The 18824-nt window shown below is 47.1% G+C and overlaps 1 protein-coding gene across 1 annotated transcript; it reads left to right on the top strand.

The window, feature by feature from the left end:
* The first annotated feature begins 393 nt into the window (after nucleotides 1-393).
* ZFP36L2 (ZFP36 ring finger protein like 2) lies at nucleotides 394-4263 on the top strand. Its single transcript, XM_064414415.1, has 2 exons — nucleotides 394-1261; nucleotides 1787-4263. Exons 1-2 carry the CDS (start codon nucleotides 1211-1213, stop codon nucleotides 3200-3202), a joined length of 1467 nt encoding a protein of 488 aa, XP_064270485.1. The 5' UTR covers nucleotides 394-1210; the 3' UTR covers nucleotides 3203-4263.
* The last annotated feature ends 14561 nt before the right edge of the window (nucleotides 4264-18824 follow it).

The raw sequence follows: 18824 nt of genomic DNA, 5'->3' as shown, positions 1-18824 counted from the left end.
CGTCCGCTTCTGTTCTCCTTCCCATTTGTCCCGGGGCCGAGCAAACGCGGGAGGGGACGGGGTGCAGAGGAGCCGCCGTTCCCACGTCGTGTTTGCGCGGCCTTATCGGCGCGGGGGGGCGGCGGGGGTGTTTTGCACGGCGGCTCCCGGCCCGCCTTGGCCGGCGGCCGGCTCGGTCCCGGGAGGGCGCCTGGCCGCGGGGACCGGCCGCTGCCTTCGCCGGCGGTCCGGCCGTGGGGGCACCTGGGGCGGCGGCCGGGGCACTCGATGGGTCTCACTTGACGGGGATGAGGAAGGAAGGGGCCGAACGTGGAAGAGAAACGTGGGAGGGCTGCGGGGCGCGGGAAGGAGATGCAGACAGGGTTGGGGGGGGGTAGTTTACCAGCCAGGCCACTGCGAGGATAATGCCACCTCGCCTGGCCACCAAACCTCTCCCAAACTTCAGAAAGAGTAAGCGCCAAACCCGAGGTCCCCGAAAAGAGGGAAGAAGCGGCGGGGCGCGCAGCCCGTGCCCGGCCCCGTCCCGCCAGCCTCACCGGGGCAGCGCGGTCCCGACCTTTGTTTCAAGCAGTTACATGGCAAAAGTTTATTTTCGGCGGGGCGCGGGGAAGAAGCGTCCCCGGCGCTGCCGCGCCTGTCCCGCGGCCCCGCGCGTCCTCCACTCGGCGGCAGCCGCCCCCCGGCCGGGGGCAGCGGCAGCGCGGAGGCGCGGGGACAAGAGGGGCGCTGCACAGGGGCCGAGCCCGCAGGGCGCCGTGAGCGCTGCCTCGGCTGGTTCCCCGCTCCCCCCGCCTCGTCCCGCCCGCGCTGCGGGCGCACTGCAGCACAGGCGCTCCCCACGAACCTGCCCCGCCGCCGCTGCCAGCGCCCTCTGTAAGAGTCGGGGCGGCCCGGCCGGCGGGCAGGAGCGGGGCGGGCCCGGCGGGCGGCGCGGGGCGGGCGGAGCGGAGCACCGCCTCCGCGACAGCGGCGGCCGCGTTTATATGGGAGCGGCGTGGGGCGCCGCCGAGTTCCCGCAGTTCGCCCGCTGCTGTGCAGCCGCCGTCGCCGCCTCGGCCCGGCACCCGCCGTCCCGCCGGGAAGGAGTCGGGACCGTTTCGGATCTCAAGCAGACGGCCCTCTCCTATTTAGTCGTGGCTTTTCCAAACCCTCCGAGGAGAGCGGGATCTTTCGGTCCTTCCTGTATATCCGACCATTACAGGATCTAGAAATGTCGACGACACTTTTATCTGCCTTCTACGACATTGACTTCTTGTGCAAGGTAGGCAAGAGCGCGTTTGGCTGGGCGGGACGCGGTCTGCCGCTGCCGCCATGTGCAGAGCGACGCTCCGGGCTACCGGGGCAGCGCGGCGGGACGGGAGGCCCGTGCCGGGCCGGGCTCTGCGGGCGGGTCACGGTCTGACAGCCGGCCGGGGACAGCAGCTGACGCAAGGCTGCGCGCCCCGGAATGCCGCCCCAGGTTTCCCGGCGGCCGCGCTCGGGGCGGGCTGGTCCTGCAGCCGCGGGGGAGCCGGGCCGCCCTGCAGCCCCTGCCCGCATGTTGCGCTGCTAGGAGGAACTTTTTCAAAAGTTGCAAATGCAGCAGAGCTGGCGCGGGGGTTTCTCCCTGCGCTGTCCTGCCCCGCCGGCGGTACCGGCAGACGCGCTTTGCGGGGCGGGCGGGCGGCGCGACCCCCGCCTCGCCTCCCGCGGCGGTGGGGAGCCGTGCCCGTGGGCAGGCGGTCACCCGCAACACCCTCTCTCTCCCGCTGTCTCCCCCACCCCCTCCCCTCTCCCGCCCCGGCAGACGGAGAAGTCCCTGACCAACCTCAGCAGCATGCTGGACAAGAAAGCCGTGGGGACCCCGGTGACCCCTCCCAGCTCCAGCTTCGCGCCGGGCTTCCTGCGGCGGCACTCGACCAGCAACCTGACGGCGCTGGCCGGCGGCTCCAAGTTCCCCAGCCCTACCGGCTCCAGCTCTTCTTCCACATCCTCCTCGTCGTCGTCGTCGTCGTCCTCCTCCTCGTTCGGCAATCTGAAGGAGACGGGCTCCGGCGGAGGCGGCGGCAGCAGCAGCCCCACGGCCCTGCTCAACAAGGAGAACAAGTTCCGGGACCGCTCCTTCAGCGAGAACGGCGAGCGTAGCCAGCACCTCATGCAGCAGCTCCAGCAGCAGCAGCAGGCGGCCGGCAAGGGGAGCGGCTCCGGCGGCGGCGGCGGGGCCCCCATCAACTCGACGCGCTACAAGACGGAGCTGTGCCGCCCCTTCGAGGAGAGCGGCGCCTGCAAGTACGGCGAGAAGTGCCAGTTCGCTCACGGCTTCCACGAGCTGCGCAGCCTCACCCGCCACCCCAAGTACAAGACCGAGCTCTGCCGCACCTTCCACACCATCGGCTTCTGCCCCTACGGCCCGCGCTGCCACTTCATCCACAACGCCGACGAGCGCCGCCCGGCGCCCGGCGGGGGCACGGCCGCCCCCCCGCCCGCCGCCGCGGCCGGGCCGCACCACCACCCGCACCACGCGGCCCCGCACCCCGCCGGCAGCACCGGCGACCTGCGCGCCTTCGCCCCCCGCGAGCACCCGCTGGGCGGCGGCGGCTTCGGGCACCCGCGCGGCGGCGGCGGCGAGCGGCCCAAGCTGCACCACAGCCTGAGCTTCTCCGGCTTCTCCGCCCACCACCACCACCATCACCCCCCGCACCCGCACGGCACCGCCCCGCCGCCGCCGCCGCCCGGGGGCCGCCTGGACGCCGCCCTGCTGGAGAGCCCCGGCGGTTCGCGCACGCCGCCGCCGCCCGCCTCCGCCTCCTACTGCGAGGAGCTGCTCTCGCCGCCCTGCGCCAACAACGCTTTCGCCTTCTCGGGGCAGGAGCTGGGCAGCCTCATCGCCCCCCTCGCCCTCCACACCCAGAACTTCGCCGCTGCCGCAGCCGCGGCCGCGGCCGCCGCCGCCTATTACCGCTGCCAGCAGCAGCCGCCGCCGCCCGGCGGGGCCTGCCCGCCGCCCCCCGCCTCGCCGCCCTTCAGCTTCCAGCCCCTCCGCCGCCTCTCCGAGTCGCCCGTCTTCGACGCGCCGCCCAGCCCGCCGGACTCGCTCTCCGATCGGGAGAGTTACCTGAGCGGCTCCCTCAGCTCCGGCTCCCTCAGCGGCTCCGAGTCGCCCAGCCTGGACTCGGGCCGCCGCCTGCCCATCTTCAGCCGCCTCTCCATCTCCGACGACTGAGGGAGGACGGGGCAGCGGCCGGGGGGGCCCCGCGGCGGCCCGGCAAGTAAGTTACCGAACGAAGAAAGCGAAACCTCTCCTTCCTCTCTATTTTTGGTTGGTTTTATTTTGTATATCTATCTATACACCGAGAGCTGAACAAAACGAGAAACAAAGCATTTTGCAAAAGGGCAAATGACACGAACTGAACAAACCTATTTTTATAGAGAGACCTTGGAAGAAGGGGATTTTTGTTTCGGGGTTTTTTTTTTTTGTTGTCGTTCTTTGGAGACAAGTTATGATACGCACCAGCAGCAGCCATTCCATCTGTGTTCCTAAAAAAAAAAAAAAAAAAACAAAACAGCATTAGAAAAGACAGCACCAGAAAGCAACAAACAATCCGGGGAGCGCCGGTTCGCCAGCCCAGCTCCTCCAATCCTGCAGACACACAGAAAAAAAGTTACAAACTAGTTTGTCTTTCAATCCAGTTCAAATAAAAACACAGAACATACTAAACCTATAAGCTTTTTTTTTAGGAAAAAAAAAAAAAGAAAAATCCAACATCCTGCCAAGAATATGCCTTGATAACAACCTTCTTTTTTATATATATCTATATATTATTATTATAACAAATGCTAAAACCTTCATTCCAAAGTTTAATATTGGTTCCATTGCCACCACTTAGTGGATGTTTGGCTTTTAGAACAATTTTTTGTTGTTGCTTTATTTGGAAGCACTCAACTGAGTTTAGTTTGTAATTGTTGGAGAATAACTGCTGATTTTTTTTAAATTTTTTTTTAGCTGTTTGAGTTGATTGCATGTATGAGTCACTGCACACAACTCAATATGAAACTATTTAACTTATTTATTATCTTGTGAAAAGTATACATTGGTAATTTGTTCATACTGTATTTATCGGGTATGATGAAAAGCAATAGATATATATTCTTTTATTATGTTTAAATTATGATTTTCATTATTAATCGGCAAAATGTGGAGTGTGTTCTTTTCACAGTAATATATGCCTTTTTGTAACTTTCACTTGGTTATTTTATTGTAAATGAGTAAAATTCTTAATTTAAGAGATGGTATGTAATATTTATTTCATTAATTTCTTTCTTTGTTTACGTAAATCTGAAAGATTGCATGGTTTCTTTATAGAAATCGGTCTCGATGCTGTGGAAGTAGTTTGCGGAATTTCTATGGGTTTTTTTTAGAATGTAAATGGTTGTAGCCCGTCCGAGTTGAAAAACGAGAGAAAAAAAAAAAGAAAAAGACTGACTTAGCAATCAGACTTCAAAGTGGCAAATCTAATTCAGACTTGTTTAAAATAACCAAAAAGTATTTTTGTTGCCTAACTCCACGAATCACACTGTGATATAGTCTCAAAGTATGTAGCAATAATTGGGGGTCCCAGTATTATGTCTCACAGTGCCTTCTTGAGGGTCCATGCTTGCCTTAAATATCTCTCAACCAAATAAGTATTTTTCCTAATGCTTGAGATGATTTGAATGTAGGGATGGGTTTTAAGTACAGCAAAATTTCGCCACTCTATTTTATAAGAACAGAGGCCATCTTTGGATCTGAAACTTTCTATAATACAGGAACATATCTTGTTTATTGAATTCCAAAACCTGTAATTTTTTTTTTCCTTATGTAGAAAGTTGGGAGTTTTCCAAAAGTTTCCTGGACGGTGGATGAATGAGCAGTAGCTTAGTTTTGTTTGTACATAGGTACAGATTGAGCACTATGTACTCTTTTGGACTACTTTAACAGAAGTATGTTTTGAATGTAACTAAAGGATAAGTCAACTTGAGTTGTAATATATTTTTCGGGAGTCAGTTCACTACAGATTATGTGAGACTGTAAACTTTGTACTGTAAATGTTTTGTAGTTCTCCCAATAAAATTTTTTGGAAAAAAAAAATCAACAACCCCAGTAACCCTTCAAAGTGCTGAGGCCCTGGCTGCCAGGCAGGAGTATTTCTTGCTAAACACCACCACCTCCCAATCACAGATATGTCTAGCTACAGATTAACCAGTTTGCACTGCCACTCCAGGCTGCTCCTGCAGCCCTGGCTGGTCGGTGGCCAAAGTTAATAAACGTTTCCAGAAGGTTCGGGAATGTCAGCGGTGTACTGTATCCTGCTTTTCTTTTTTTTCTTTTCCCTTTTTTTTTAATTTTTTTAAATTTTTTTTTATTATTAAGAGGATGGAGAATCAAACCTCTGCTGCTTCTTGTGTAACAGCTGGAGTGGAAAAATCTAGTAGTGGCATTTATCAATCACATAGCTTATGGGGCTATGTGAATATGCCATTAGCCTTCCTGCCTTGTTTGGGGTGAGGAGGAAATGGCAGTTTGGGTAATAAAAAGGCATAATTAAGGTTTACCCTTTGTCCCAAAAGCTTTGTTCCTCTTCACTCACAGGAATGCGGACTTCTGCCTCAATGCTCCCATCACCCAGCTGAGGGCATATCTGTGTTAATCGGGCTAGCATTAAATGTGCTAATCAGTTTTCAGGGCTTGGGTTTTAAACAAATTACCTTTTCGAGGCTGTATTTATATAACTAAATACTTGGCAGCCTGGGGACTGTGTGAGTATTAATACTGGAAGAATTTTAGCTAATATCTCCACAGTTTGGAACCCTATTCCAATCAGTCCCTTAAACTTTTAAGTCACGATTTCTACCAGCTTATTTTTGTTCTTTTGTCATACTAATAATAAATGTTGTTAACATTATGGCATTTCTGCGCTGCCTGGGCTGCCACAGCACTTTCTATAAATACAAGATAGAATGTAATACCAGTGCCATATGTTTGTGTAACAAACCTTGGACTGACACTTAGTTTAAAATTAAAATAAACATAAGCAATGTATGACAACACAGCCCAGCTACAGGAATCACCTTTTTTTTTCATGGATCCAGTCTGACATTTTGGCTCAGAATTGCTCCCTTTGATTCCCAGACTAATTTCTGATGAAACTTCTTTTTGTCGCTGTCTGCACAGTGGCGCTGAGCTCTGATGGGTCCTTCCCCAGGCATCCCTGGTACAGATGCTTTGGCTGCAAGGAGCTGGCCCCTGCCAGTGTTTTGGAGGAACAGGGAGTAGCTGTTGGTTTGACCGGTGTCTAAGCTGATGTCTTAACTTACTTTTGGGATTTTGAGATTAATTTCCACACTAAAACTGCATATATAAGGAGTGCATGCCTCATTTAATTTCAGATTTTCTTTAGGTACAGTTTTTGCTTTTCTCATTCACCCATCCGTTCCCCTGAGCCTGCCTTTTTCTTGCCACAGTAGATAAGGATCTTATTTATTTTCTATATTTCTCTTATCTGGGACAGCTGTACTTGCAACAGCGCAGTAACTTCCATCTTCCCTGTGGTTTTCTGTTGGTTGAATGGGATCTTGGTGAGGGTGCTGGCCTTGGCTTTGGTGTCTCCTGGCTGGAAGAGGAGCTCTGGAAGCTTTAGAGCAGCTGCCCCACATGAATCACAACCGTGCTGGTGTCAGTGCCAGTGTTCTGTGCGTTAAAAAGTCGCTGCCAGGACAGGAGGGGTGATGGCCCAGCGGTGTCTCCCAGCTGGCTGCTGGCATGCCAGTGTGTGGGGACAGCTGGGCTCGAGCTGCTCTCTGCCCAAGTGGCCCTCTGTGCTGCACCCTGCTCTGTTTGTATCTCCAAAGTGTGCTGCAGCCTGGCCCCTTGCACTTCCGCTGTTCAGAAATCCGGGAGTCCTTGAACTGGGAAGATAAAGCGTCTGTTTCTTGTGCTGCACAATCAAGTGTTAACCTTTAAACTGGTGACTTATGTTGTTGACTTAAGCAAATGTTCTCTTGCTTTCATTTCAAAATTCAGCAAAGCGTGTAAAGCTGGTCAGGCCATTCAGAACTTTCTGATACTTTGCAATAAATTGATAAATACTGTGTAAAAAATAAACTGGGTTTTTTTTTTTCAAGAGCTTTGTGTTAAGAAGGAACTCTAAGGCTTCTGCTATTACCCATCAGTTGTGATTTATCTCTCTTACTTGCTGGAGCACTTCAAATTACTTTAAAGGTCTGGAAAATGGGACCTTTACTAATCATTGGTTAGGACTGAGGCTTGCATGCTTGTTTTATTTTATAGTCTGAAAGAATTTGTGTCAGAGTCTTAAACTGGTAGGGATTTATGTAATGGTATAGGTCTTGAAATAGGGATTTATTTAAAATGGTTTGCTATGATCATTAGGGGATTTTCAAATGTATTGAATTAGTAGTTTTGATTTTTACTCCCTAATCTTGTCAGCTGCTTGGGGCCTTTTTATTTGCTTGGCTTTTCTCAGCTTGCCTGTGTCAGGTATAGTAGTGGGCTGTGACTCCTGTGGAGTGGAGGGATTGCACACCACCAAACACACTCTCAGCAGAGTGCCATGGAGCAGAGGCATGCTGCTCCTCGCCTTGTGCATCCTGGTTGAAGCATGAGCTGATTCTGCTCTACACCCAGGGTCACCTTCATTTTAGGTGTAGAGCCAGGGGTTGCAGAATGCTCTGTGTCACTCGTGGACAAGGGCAGTGGCCACAGGAGGAGCTGATGGGCTGCTGGATCCTCTCTGCTGTACTGCTGAATGCAGAACGCAGCAAACCAGGGGTTAAATACACAGGTGGGAGGGGAGCTCTGTTCCAGAGCATCATTTAAATGTCCAGTGCAGCTCCACATTACTTTGAAAAAGAAGTTATTGCCCTCCTTCCATTTACTGCCCCCACCCCATGCCATCATTAGGTGTGCAGTTGTGATTTTTCAAAGAAAGGATGCATTTGACAACCTCATTTTCAAAGAAGGCCTGAGATTTTAGTTGTGTTAATGACCAAAATGTGCTTTTATTTTGCCTTTTGCTACTATAGCATTAAAGCTAAAGGACTTCCACAATATATTTTTAACATTGCGGTCCATCTCTTCTTGCTGACCTTGAGTGTGAATATTATTTGAAGAAGCTTCAGGCAGTGGTGCTCTGTCACTAATAATAGAGGACATTTCAGGTTTTGCCTGCTGAGCCTACAGACCTCAGCAGCACATTAACTCTGGAAACTGAAACTTAATTTTCTGACCCTTCAGCTTAAACTCAGATCCTTGGAGTTTTAAAGTGAAAATACTAGGCTTCTCACTTGATTGCACCTGAAATACAGTTACCTCTTCCCTTTGCTGACTGTGCAGCAGGTTGGTACCAGTCCAGAGAGGGGCAGGAATGACCACAGCCAGGGACCTGAGTGCTCATCTGCTGAAGAAGTCAGTGAAAGATTGGGATGAAAGTTGCTTACTCAAGGTGATGTAGCAGTTTCTCCGCTCTGCTCCTCCCTGGCCCTTTCTGACCCATTTCCTAAGCCAGCTGAGGTTCCTATGGGAGAGCATCCTGGCACCCTGCTCACACCACATGGCCCAGGGTGGGTGCTCTGTCCTCTGCCACCAAAAGGTCCCCTCAGCCCCAGCCAGCTCTGTTGCTTGCCGCATTTGCCTGGGTGTTGATGCATTTTATAAACCAGGCAGAAAAAAAAATTGGTGTTTTCTCCTGGAGTGGAGTTGAAGTGGGTCCGTCAGGAGTCTGATGATTTTCAGAGCTGGTGCAAGGGAGGAGGAGGAGGAAGAGGCCCACATCCTGGACAGAGGTAGAAGTGATGGGATGGAGGACCAGGTGTCTCTCCCCGCCAAACTGCTACATTGGTTTATCCCTCCTCCTGTGTAGATTTGTTTTGTTTGAAGAAACATTGTTTCCTCACAGTTCTTTGGGAAATTCTTGGTGCGCCCATGTTAGAACTGTTTTTATATTCGTGATTATAAATCACTCACATGAACCTTGAGTACTTCTTGTGCCATTTGAACACACACACCAACATTTAAGGGAAGGCTCATTTCAACATAGAGTTTAATTAATGATTAATGTGACTGTATCCCTGAATAGTTTGGTTTACTGGAAATCAAGTAATGGTTATATGGCAAAGAACAACATCTTCTGAGAAGTTCTCAATGTTAAAGGAAACACTTGTTATCAGCTGACATAGATTTAGCAGGTTGTGTAAGTTTTGCAGCATATGTACTAAGGAACATTGGTTAATAGGTCTAATTCCTTTAATAAAATTCATTTTATATTGGAGAGGAGGGTGGAGGAATGAGATTCCTCCCTTAAGGTCTAGAGGGCCTTGTCTCTAAAAAGATTTTTTTTGTTTCAAAGCTTAGTCAAACTTATATGAGTCATTTCATCTTTCCTTTCAAAGGGCTATAATGGATTTGTTAATGGAGGCATTTTGGGGTGAACCCTGCAAAATTTGCATTCCTGAGGAAACCAGGGAAAATTACCCTGATAAATCTTCCCTCTGTTGCTGAAGAGGGATAGATGACATCTGCTGAGTAATTTCTATTCTGTACACCATCTGAGAAGGAAATACAGGGTAATTCAAACCCCCTTTTTTCTACCATGGTTAATAACATAAACAGGGAGCTGGATATGCTGAAATCTAAATTCGAGGGTCCTATATCAATGGCTTATTACTTTATCTTTTCTGAATGACGTTCACTTGAATACCTGGAATCGTAATAGCTACTCAAGATAAGAAATGGAAGGAAATTCAATAACAGTAAGAGGCCTGGTAACTTATGAGATCTTGATTAGCCTTCAACTGCACCTAAATGTTGGGGCAGGATTCCCTGTACTGTACACAGAGGGAGCTGAATAGCATTGTGAAAACCATTGCCTCGTTGCAGGGGAGCACAAACAACTGGCTTTTGTCATTATTAAGGCTTTCTTGTGTTCACTTATATATGTGAGCCTTCTGAGTCTTCTGTGGATGAGCATTTTTCTCCTTAATTTTTCATTGCTTTAAAATTCTGGCTTTGCTGGTGGGGATGGCAGGTGGCTCTGGCCCCTGCAGTGATCTCAGAGCTGTGGCTGGCTGGGGCATACAGGTACAGTGCTGAACCTCCTAAATACCATCAAATCTGAAATTGGGCTTCCTCTTCTTGGTACAGTCTGTACTCCTGCTGATGCCTTTGGGCAGTGGTTTACCCTTCCCATGGCTGAGGGAGCATGGGGAAGGAAGAAGAGGACTCTTGCCCTTCCAGCTGCCTGCCCTGGGAGTGTCCATGAGCTGGGCTGATGCCTTGCTGCTGCCCAGCAGTGTGGTGGGAAGGGTGAGCATCTGCCAAAGGAAAGGCCCAGATATCTCCTTCTTGGGAGCAGAGCCCTAGGTCAGTTTGTGCCTGTCCTGTGCCTGCCACCTGGATGAGGGCAAATTGTTCCTTGTGCTGGGTGCCACTTGGCTCTGTTGCAGAAGTGGCACAGCAGCATGGACAGGGAGGGTTCCAGCCAGAGTGCTGGTTCTGCTGCTGTGTTAAGAGTGCTGAACAGCACAGTATAAATCTTAGGAGATGAATTCAGAGTTAACAAATACTTTTTCTAAAGGTCAGATTAGATGAGGAATGCAGTGATTTGCCAATCCAAATGAGCACTAACTCAAAAAAGACAGGAATTTGTTTTCTGCTAGATTAGTGCTCTGATCTGGACTCATCCCATCTCCTTATGGCTGTGCAACAAAAGCAGGATCGAGGGCAGGAGTGTGTGAGTTACGTGAGGCTCAGAACTCTGCTTTCACCATTAGGGCAACTTTATATTGACTTGAAATTCCTGTGAAACCACAGCCTAAGTTGTGTTCTGTGGGGCTGTTCCTTCACATGCACTTGAAATCCCAGGATTTATCAAATGATATCCGCAGAACAGGGGGAGGCAGAGCCTCGTGCAGTGAGCTGTGTTGAGCTTTCTAGAGCTGAACCTCAATATTTTACTTCAGTTTTGCTGTTCAACATTTAGGCATGTGTGGATAGGGAGACTGGGGAAATGATGTCGAAGGAGAAGCCCAGAAGCTTGGAATAGGTGACTCTTTGGGAAATGGTACACAGCTTTGGTTAGAATAAACACCATGTCATGACCTCTCCTGTTTACTCCAAATATTTCTTACAGTAACTTGCATCTTAAAATAAAATTCAAGATGGAATTTAGAATTCATAGCACAAAAGTTGTGAGTAAACTGTTCACTACAAGAGTGTTGCAAAGCAAGTAATAAATGTCTCTTTTAGGGGGTCTATCTCCATCTGCAAATATGAGGCAAGCCAAAATGTAATGCTGTCATTTAAGGGTTGTTTCATTTGCGGTAGATGTTTAATGATAACTGTGAACAAAGAACAGTGAATATCCCCAATAATGCAACTCTTTGACTTTCACAAATGAACAATCACAAAAAGTGAAAGGGACAATTCACCTGAAATCTCTGTCTCTATAGCAGAAGGTAACAGCAGCTCATTAAAAACTTTCTCTCTAATTTCCCATCCCACTGTAGATACGAGCACACAGTGAGAGACAAGTGTGAATTGGGTTCTTATGACTCAAACAAGTATGTCCTGAAAGTTCAGTACCTGGGGAGTTAGTAGCACTAGGTGGAAGAAATCCTTATTCTTAAAGCAATTACAGAAATGCAGCCTGACTGGTGAGTACAACCTATAGCTGCAAGAATAATAATGAGAGATTTGGAAAGGGGTTCTTTCAAACCACTGGTAAATACCAACTCTCAGAGAGGCAACTGGAGTACCATTGACAGTGGTATGTATAATGAATGTACAATCGTGTATAGGTGTGTTAGTGGGTATTAGAATTCTCATCTGGGGAGCAGTCCCTTGTAGTTTAATAAAGAATAGATGCTGTTATGTTGGTAGGAATAAATAAAACATTATAATTAAGAAATTATTTCTTAATTAAAGTTAATAGATGTAGAGATGGGCAGTTTAGATGAGATTTACAGATTTATTTCCTAAATTGCATGTTACCAAAGCTTTTCAGAACACAGAAGCATTTATAGAATCACAGAATAGTTTGGATTAAAAGGGTCCTTAAAGATCATGTAGTTCTGCTTCCCTGCCAGGGGCAGGGACACCTTCCACCAGACCAGGTTGCTTAGGGCCCTGTCCAACCTGGCCTTGAGCCTTCCAAAAGCACTTTGTAACATAGAATATTGTCACCTTTCAGCTCTGAAAGCTCATTGGAAAGAGCAATTGTTAACGCTGTGTGGAATGCATGGAGATCAAGCAGATAGTGCTATCCAGATGGAAAAGCAAATGCTAACTGTCTTGGAAAAGTTTTCTTGAAATTATAGGAAATGCACTTTCTGTAACTCAGAATTAGTTGTAGAAAAGGAAAAATAGGGAGGGAGGGTGGAAATGAGCTGGTTAGGATTACAATAACATAGGAAAATATGTCATAATTGTGCCAGCATTACGGAAGTGAAGGACAGCATCTTGTGAGTTACAAACTGCAGCGCCTTGCCTTGGCTGCAGGGAGAAAAGTTTTAAAAAAATGTAAATACTGTTGTATGCAACTTCCCCTTCCTCTCATACTGCAGCCAACATAAAAAAAAAAAAAGCATCCCAAAACTTCCTAGTATAGTTGGCTTTTATGATGCAAATGGTCCATCATTTTATGAAATGGACAATTCTCAGGGACTAAGATGCTCCAACAGAACTCAATCTTATTGAATTAATTTGTTCTCAGTTCTTTTAATGAGCCTGATTAAGTACAGGTGGAAATACTTGTGCTTCAAAATGACTTGCAGAGAGCCAGCTGTCTTGAGGAGGTTTGGGTGAGAGGAAGGTCAGGTTGTTCTGAAACCTGCTCTGTAATTGTATCTATGAGCCCTAGGGGCTGTTGTGCCATGACTCAACAAAATGCCTAGGTATGTGATTTCTTAGAAAATCTTCTCTGGGGAATTTGTGAATTTTGAAGAATGGAAGTCTTGGTTTTCTGAAGAATTTGTTGTACTAATTGGGATGAGTGTGGGAATTTAGGGCAATGCTGGTGCCCTTGTTGATGGAGCTGTCTTATTCCATCATCAGTGTTTTGTAATGTCAGCTGTACATTGGCTTCCTGTAGTGGTGGATTTGAGTTCACAAGAAAGTTTTCTCCTTCAGCCTGAAGCCCTCTTGTAAAGGGCTCTCTGCATTCACTCAGGTTGAGAGGTATGCAGCTGGTATTTGGAGAGGGCCAAGAAAGGTAAGAGAAATCCTAATTTAGTTGGTAAATATCATGGTACCTGATAAATATAAGTGCTTCAGTGAAATGAGAGAAAACCTGCTTTCAAAGAGTGAGCTCTTTTCAAGGGTGAGCTTGGAGTTGTGTTGAAGCCCCTGGCATACTGCTGGGAGCACTGACAGGGACTCAGACCCTGCCCTGAGAGAGCCCAAACCTTTCAAGTTTAGCCTTTGGTGTCTCTGTTGTCTTCAAACACACACACTCCTCCTCCCCCAAAACTTGTTGACTTTTAAATAAATTTAATTTCTAGTGTGCCAGGTACCTGGATGGGAGTGGCCTAAATGAGCTGTGGTGGTTGAGATCTGGAAGATTCTGGCAATCCTGGCATAATTTAATCCTTGTGAGTTTTTGTTTTGTTGTTTGTTTTGTTGTGTTTTTTGTTTGGTTTTTGTTTTGTTGTTTAGCCAAATTGAAACAAATGGGAAAGGCTGAGTAAAGGGAAAACTTCTAAGGTAAAGCTCCTGTATGAGTCAGCTCTCCTTGCCTGTGGCTGTGACTGCAGCCTGTGCTGTCCATCCTGGTTCATGACGTGTGCACACACTGTCTGTGTGGAATGGGCTGCACTGGATCCTGCTCTGTTGGTACAACTCCCTACTTCTCCACGTGTGTTGGAGCTCCTCTTTCTCTTTAGTCTCATTGGACTGTTTGGAGAATCTCCCTTTCTGAATAAGAGGCAGAGGAAAAAGGCAATGCCTAATTAAAAGTAATACATTCCCCTGAGTGGGCAAACTCTTTTGCTGAATTCATCTTTCTTGCCCACCCCAGTTTTTAGTAGTATTCCAGTGACACTGCCTGTGTTTAGAGATTGCCAACGTGTGTTGTCCCATTTCTGGCTGTGCTGGTGGTCACTCAGGAAGCTGTAACTCCTTCTGGTGGGCCTGGGAAGAAGTACCCCATTCTGCAGGGCTTGGGTCCAGCTGGTGGCACCCAAGCAAGGTGGAGAGATGTGCATCACCCCCTCTCTCATCTGCAGTACATCCTGCAATAGGTAGTGCAGCCTCTGGCTGCTGCTTCTCGTGGCTTGCTGTCAGTCCAGCATGGTTTTCCTTCATTCAAAGGAAAGCCCTGCAGCTGCCAGTCCCACACCCTAAAGGTCTCCTGTGCCGGTGTCCTTTGTTCCCATGTGCCTGTTTGCTCTGTTCGTCTCCATTGTTGTTGTCTTGCCAACCCTGATCTGGGCAAAGTTATGGGAATAGTTTAATTGCATCTTCAACTGGGTGTTCAGCAACTTCACTGGTCACTCCCACTTCAAAAACACCAAACCATGACCATATAACATTTTTTTTAAAAAGCGGTCTCCAAAGAGCATTGTAAATCCCTCTGCCTTCCAGCAAAATTGCTTTTACAATTTCTAGCTGGCTTATGGTTATAGGACAGCCCTACGGTTGGATACCTTGTATCTCTGTTGTGTATGTTCTGCTTCAGTTAAAAATTACCTTCCAAGGTCTGAAGGACCAAGCAGAAGCTTCCCCCCTCCCTTGATTTGAGCAAAGATATGCACAAGTGATGTGACACTTGTTTGCTGTCTGTCTTTGCATGTGCTGACTGAACTTTCCCAGGCCAGACTTAGTTGGTAAAAAACTGAGTGCAATTGCTACAGTTCATGGGGTTATTGGTCTGGCCTCCCATTTAAAATTTATCATCTTCCTCAGCATGTTGTTCTTAGCTTTAACCTTACTTTTTGTCTTTTTACACATTCCCTTGTGGAAAACATGCAGCCTGCTGTTAGGTGCAGGAACAGCAGATTTTGGTAGTGGGTGAGCTATGCCCTGTACCAAGCTGTGCAAAAATGTTTATTGATCTTGTGATTGTAGAAATGAAAGAGGCGCTTGTGTGTTAGCTGGGCTAGTGTGTGGTGTGTGTGGCTGTATAGATTTACATGTGTATATGTGTCTTATTTATTTATAGTTTCTATATTTAAATGCAGCTGCATAGTTATTTAGTGTATATTAATAATGTATATACTTTTAATAATATCACCTTGAGAATCCTGCTATCCTTTTGGCTTCAGTATGGGCAAACACCTTGGCTGGTCATGAAGTGTAAGATACAGAGGTAAAATTTCTTGTAGAGGATAGATCACCTGGCTGCTCGTGGTGCTGTTTGATAGTACCCACACCAGTCAGTTCATTGTGGCTGTTTTGTGACCTGGAACATCAGCTCTGCTTCCTGAAAAGTTTGATGTAAAGTCATGGGGGGTCTTTTGGTTTTTTAACTGAGCATTTTCCTTTTGCTGCCTGATGAGCTCTTATCACCCTGGGTGTGTGGCTGATGAGTCACGTGCACGATGTTTGACAGGTTTATGAATGTGACAGTTGTGCGCCCCTTGGAGTCATCATCGAAATAAAAACAAGTGCTGGACACTTGTCGCTATTCCACTGGCAGAACTTCCAGCAGATGCTGAGGAACTGCTGAAGGTGAACTTGTATCATTTGTGAAGAAGTAGGAAAGAGATTCTGCAGTTCCAAAACAAACTTTCTATGACTGAAAAGAGTGTACTTGCCGGGTATATCCTGTGTTTTCAAACAGAAGAGAAGGCATATTAATCATTTGGGAATCACCAGACACCTGAATCTGCTATGTAGCATTATAACTATTTATCCAAACATTGTTTAGAGTGGCAGCTTTGCCATTCTTGAGGTAATTTATTTCTACTCTAGTTTGATTTATGTAACCTGTGCCCCAAAATGACGAGTTTCCTGATCTACTAATTACTTAACCTGGGGTGCTGGGTGCTGCATAGTGCAGCCCTCAAGGAATCAATTGTTTGCTTTGCTCTTCTGACTCAGCTTGGCACAGTCGGAGTGGTTCAGTCCTCACTTTTTTCTTTCTTCCATTGGTGTGGGAAACTGAAATCTACTCTGTACTTATAAAGGCCTTTTTGAGAAGAAGGCTGCTTCATGTATTGCTTTATACTGGGACAGAGTTTTAACAGCAGGATTTGGGGTTTTTGTTTTGTTTGTTTTCCTGTTAGACCCCAGGTCAACAATATCCCTATCTTTTCACTGACCTCTATTGAAAGAAATTGAGTGGCTGGCTGCAGGCCTAGATTTAGGTGTGTTTGTGTTTGGAGAAGCTGTGGTGGTTGGCATGGTTAATATTCAATCACCCCTTTGTCATTACTGAGATGAGGTGACGTTGCAGTGCCTCTTATGTGGCAGTTTCTAGATGGATGTGATGTTAAAATATCCACCTATCAGTCTGAAGTGCTGTAGTGAAAACAAGTTTAATTCAAGAAGACATTGCACAGTTTTGCCTCTTTCCCTCCCCTTCCATCCACCCAAATTGACTCATCCCTGGCTCCTCAGTCCTTAGTGCCTCCTGTATCCATAACACTTGGTGGTTGTAATTGCTGAGTGGTTTGTCAATGATTATTTACTTGGTTATGGAGGGACTCAGAGATGTTATTATTGATGCCAGCTCTAATAAGAGGTTATTCAGCTGGCATGTGTTTTGGGAAAGTAGTCCTTAGGATACTCAGATGTCAGAAACTAACTGGAGACCATCATGCCTGCCTCTTCCTCTCAGCTCTTGGGAACTTGCTGTTCCAGAGGGAGCCCAATTTTCTGACTTAGTCACATCTGCAGCCTCTGTGCCAGTGTCTCATCTTGAACTGGATGACTTGTGGCATGTACAGGGTTTTGTTCTGCTGACCTGAAGGAAAAATCTTCCTTTTTTTTTTTTTTTTTTTTTTGGGGACCTGTTTGGGGAGGGACTTGAGGACCTTCAGTGCTCCCTTCCAACCTTACCTTTCTGTGAAACTATTATTGCTTCCAGGGACAATTAGTGTATTTAGGGGACTATGGACTCTTGTAACTGGAGTTTGGCATACAAGGTGCATCTCTGAGGAGAATTGCCCCAGGAGTTTCCTTTGGTCTGTAGCCATGAGGGACATTGCCCAAGCTGCTGGTGCTGGCTCTGTTGGAAGTGGACATCACTTTAAAGAGCAGCGGATGTGGTTTGATGTGAGAGTGGGAAAACGATAGCTCATGTTTTTATTTACTCCCACAGTATTTCTAATGCCAGTTCTAGTCAAAATGTGTACTTAGGATTTATGCTCTGTGTCTACTGAAGAGCACTGTGGTGTTTAATACCATGTACTCTGACTCTAGGCTCCTAAATATTTTTTTTTTTGGTCCCCTTGCACAGACTTGTCCTTCCTTGTGTTTATTTCCCCTCAGTATAGGTGAGCCATTGCATACCTGCTTTGCAAAGCATTTTGAAAGCTACAGACCACAGGAACACCTCTGACATGGAAAAATCACCCTCCTGTATTCTGTCTATCCACTTGTACAGCCCTTAAACATGTGCATCCATCCATGGGAGCTGCATTTCCAGGTTGGAGTAGCCACTGCTGCTGCTGGGGACGGTGCCACAGCTCTGATGAGTGAGAGGAAAAGGCATGTAGGGTAGTTTTTGGAGAATAAGCCTTGTCTAGAGTTGTGATGACTGTGCTCCAATGACAAAGATGTAGAAAAATCCCTCCAGGCAGGTTTGTTTTTTTCTTTGTTGTTTTTCACTCGACATTATGAACTTGGTCTACATATGCACTCACTAATGCAAAAAGCAGGCCCAGTCTAAAAGCCTTGGCAAAAGTATTTGAAACTTCTGGGGTCTCTAGGGTGGGGATCAAGCTGTTTTGCACATTTGGGATGCAAAACCATTTTGTTTGTGTCTGAAATGAAAGTAAGTTGTTGGGTTCTCTGCTTTTATTACCACTGTGTTCAGTGACTGTAGATCTCCGGTTCCCAATGACCTTGTGTCCCAGAGACTAAGCCTTTGTAATGTTGATGATCTATTAATCTTAATATTTATCCTCAAAATACATAAAAAGGAATTATGACCTTGGTGTAAGAAATGAAAATAAATAGGTAAGGGAAGCTATTATTTATTTTTTCAACATTTGCATTCTGTGTATGACTTCACAAAGTGTTTTTCTAACATGAATTCATCTTTTCTACACTCTGGTACCCCACTGGTTTGTTCTTAAAATACTCTTTTCTGCACAGCCAGCTCAGTGCTTTGCAGACCACCCAGAACAATTGTATTCAAACTGTGAGCTGCATTCAGTGATTGGGCCTTTTTAAACTTTCCAATAATATTTTGTCTTCCTTGACTTTTTGTTAATTGGAGCTTATATTTTATGTGTGGGATTTTTGTGGATTAAGTAAGGGAGTGGCTGTTTGCCTCCTGTTTGCTAAACCCAAAGGGGCTGTTTAGCCTAATCTCATGTCAGCTCAGTGTTTGTCTAACAGAGCTTACTTAGAGGGTCACAGCAGTATAGATTGCACCTACACAAATAATAGAAGTATTTGCTCATGCTAAGAGATTGATTGGCACGTACCCATCACTGTCTGGCTGTCCATGCTCTCCGTCTTGCTAGGCAGTTTCCACCTGTGGGTTGTTTCTGCAGCAAAACTCTTCCTTTGAGTTTTCCAAGAGTCTCTACAGCTGTGGTTTCAAAGGAGTGTAAATTAAGTTTTAAATACTGGAGCAGGTTGGCTGTGCTCTTGGGAGCAGAGCCGAGGTGGAATGGGCAGC

This window comes from Passer domesticus, chromosome 3 (assembly GCF_036417665.1).
Source record: "Passer domesticus isolate bPasDom1 chromosome 3, bPasDom1.hap1, whole genome shotgun sequence".
Lineage (NCBI taxonomy): Eukaryota > Metazoa > Chordata > Aves > Passeriformes > Passeridae > Passer > Passer domesticus.
Note: the sequence above shows the minus strand (reverse complement) of the source record. Positions and strands in the feature narration are given on the sequence as shown.

Bases quoted from the DNA above. Each gene is read 5' to 3' on its own strand.
- ZFP36L2 (XM_064414415.1), top strand. From the start codon at position 1,211: ATGTCGACGACACTTTTATCTGCCTTCTACGACATTGACTTCTTGTGC. The intron at 1,262-1,786 runs GTAGGCAAGAGC...CCGCCCCGGCAG, and splicing joins ACATTGACTTCTTGTGCAAG to ACGGAGAAGTCCCTGACCAA.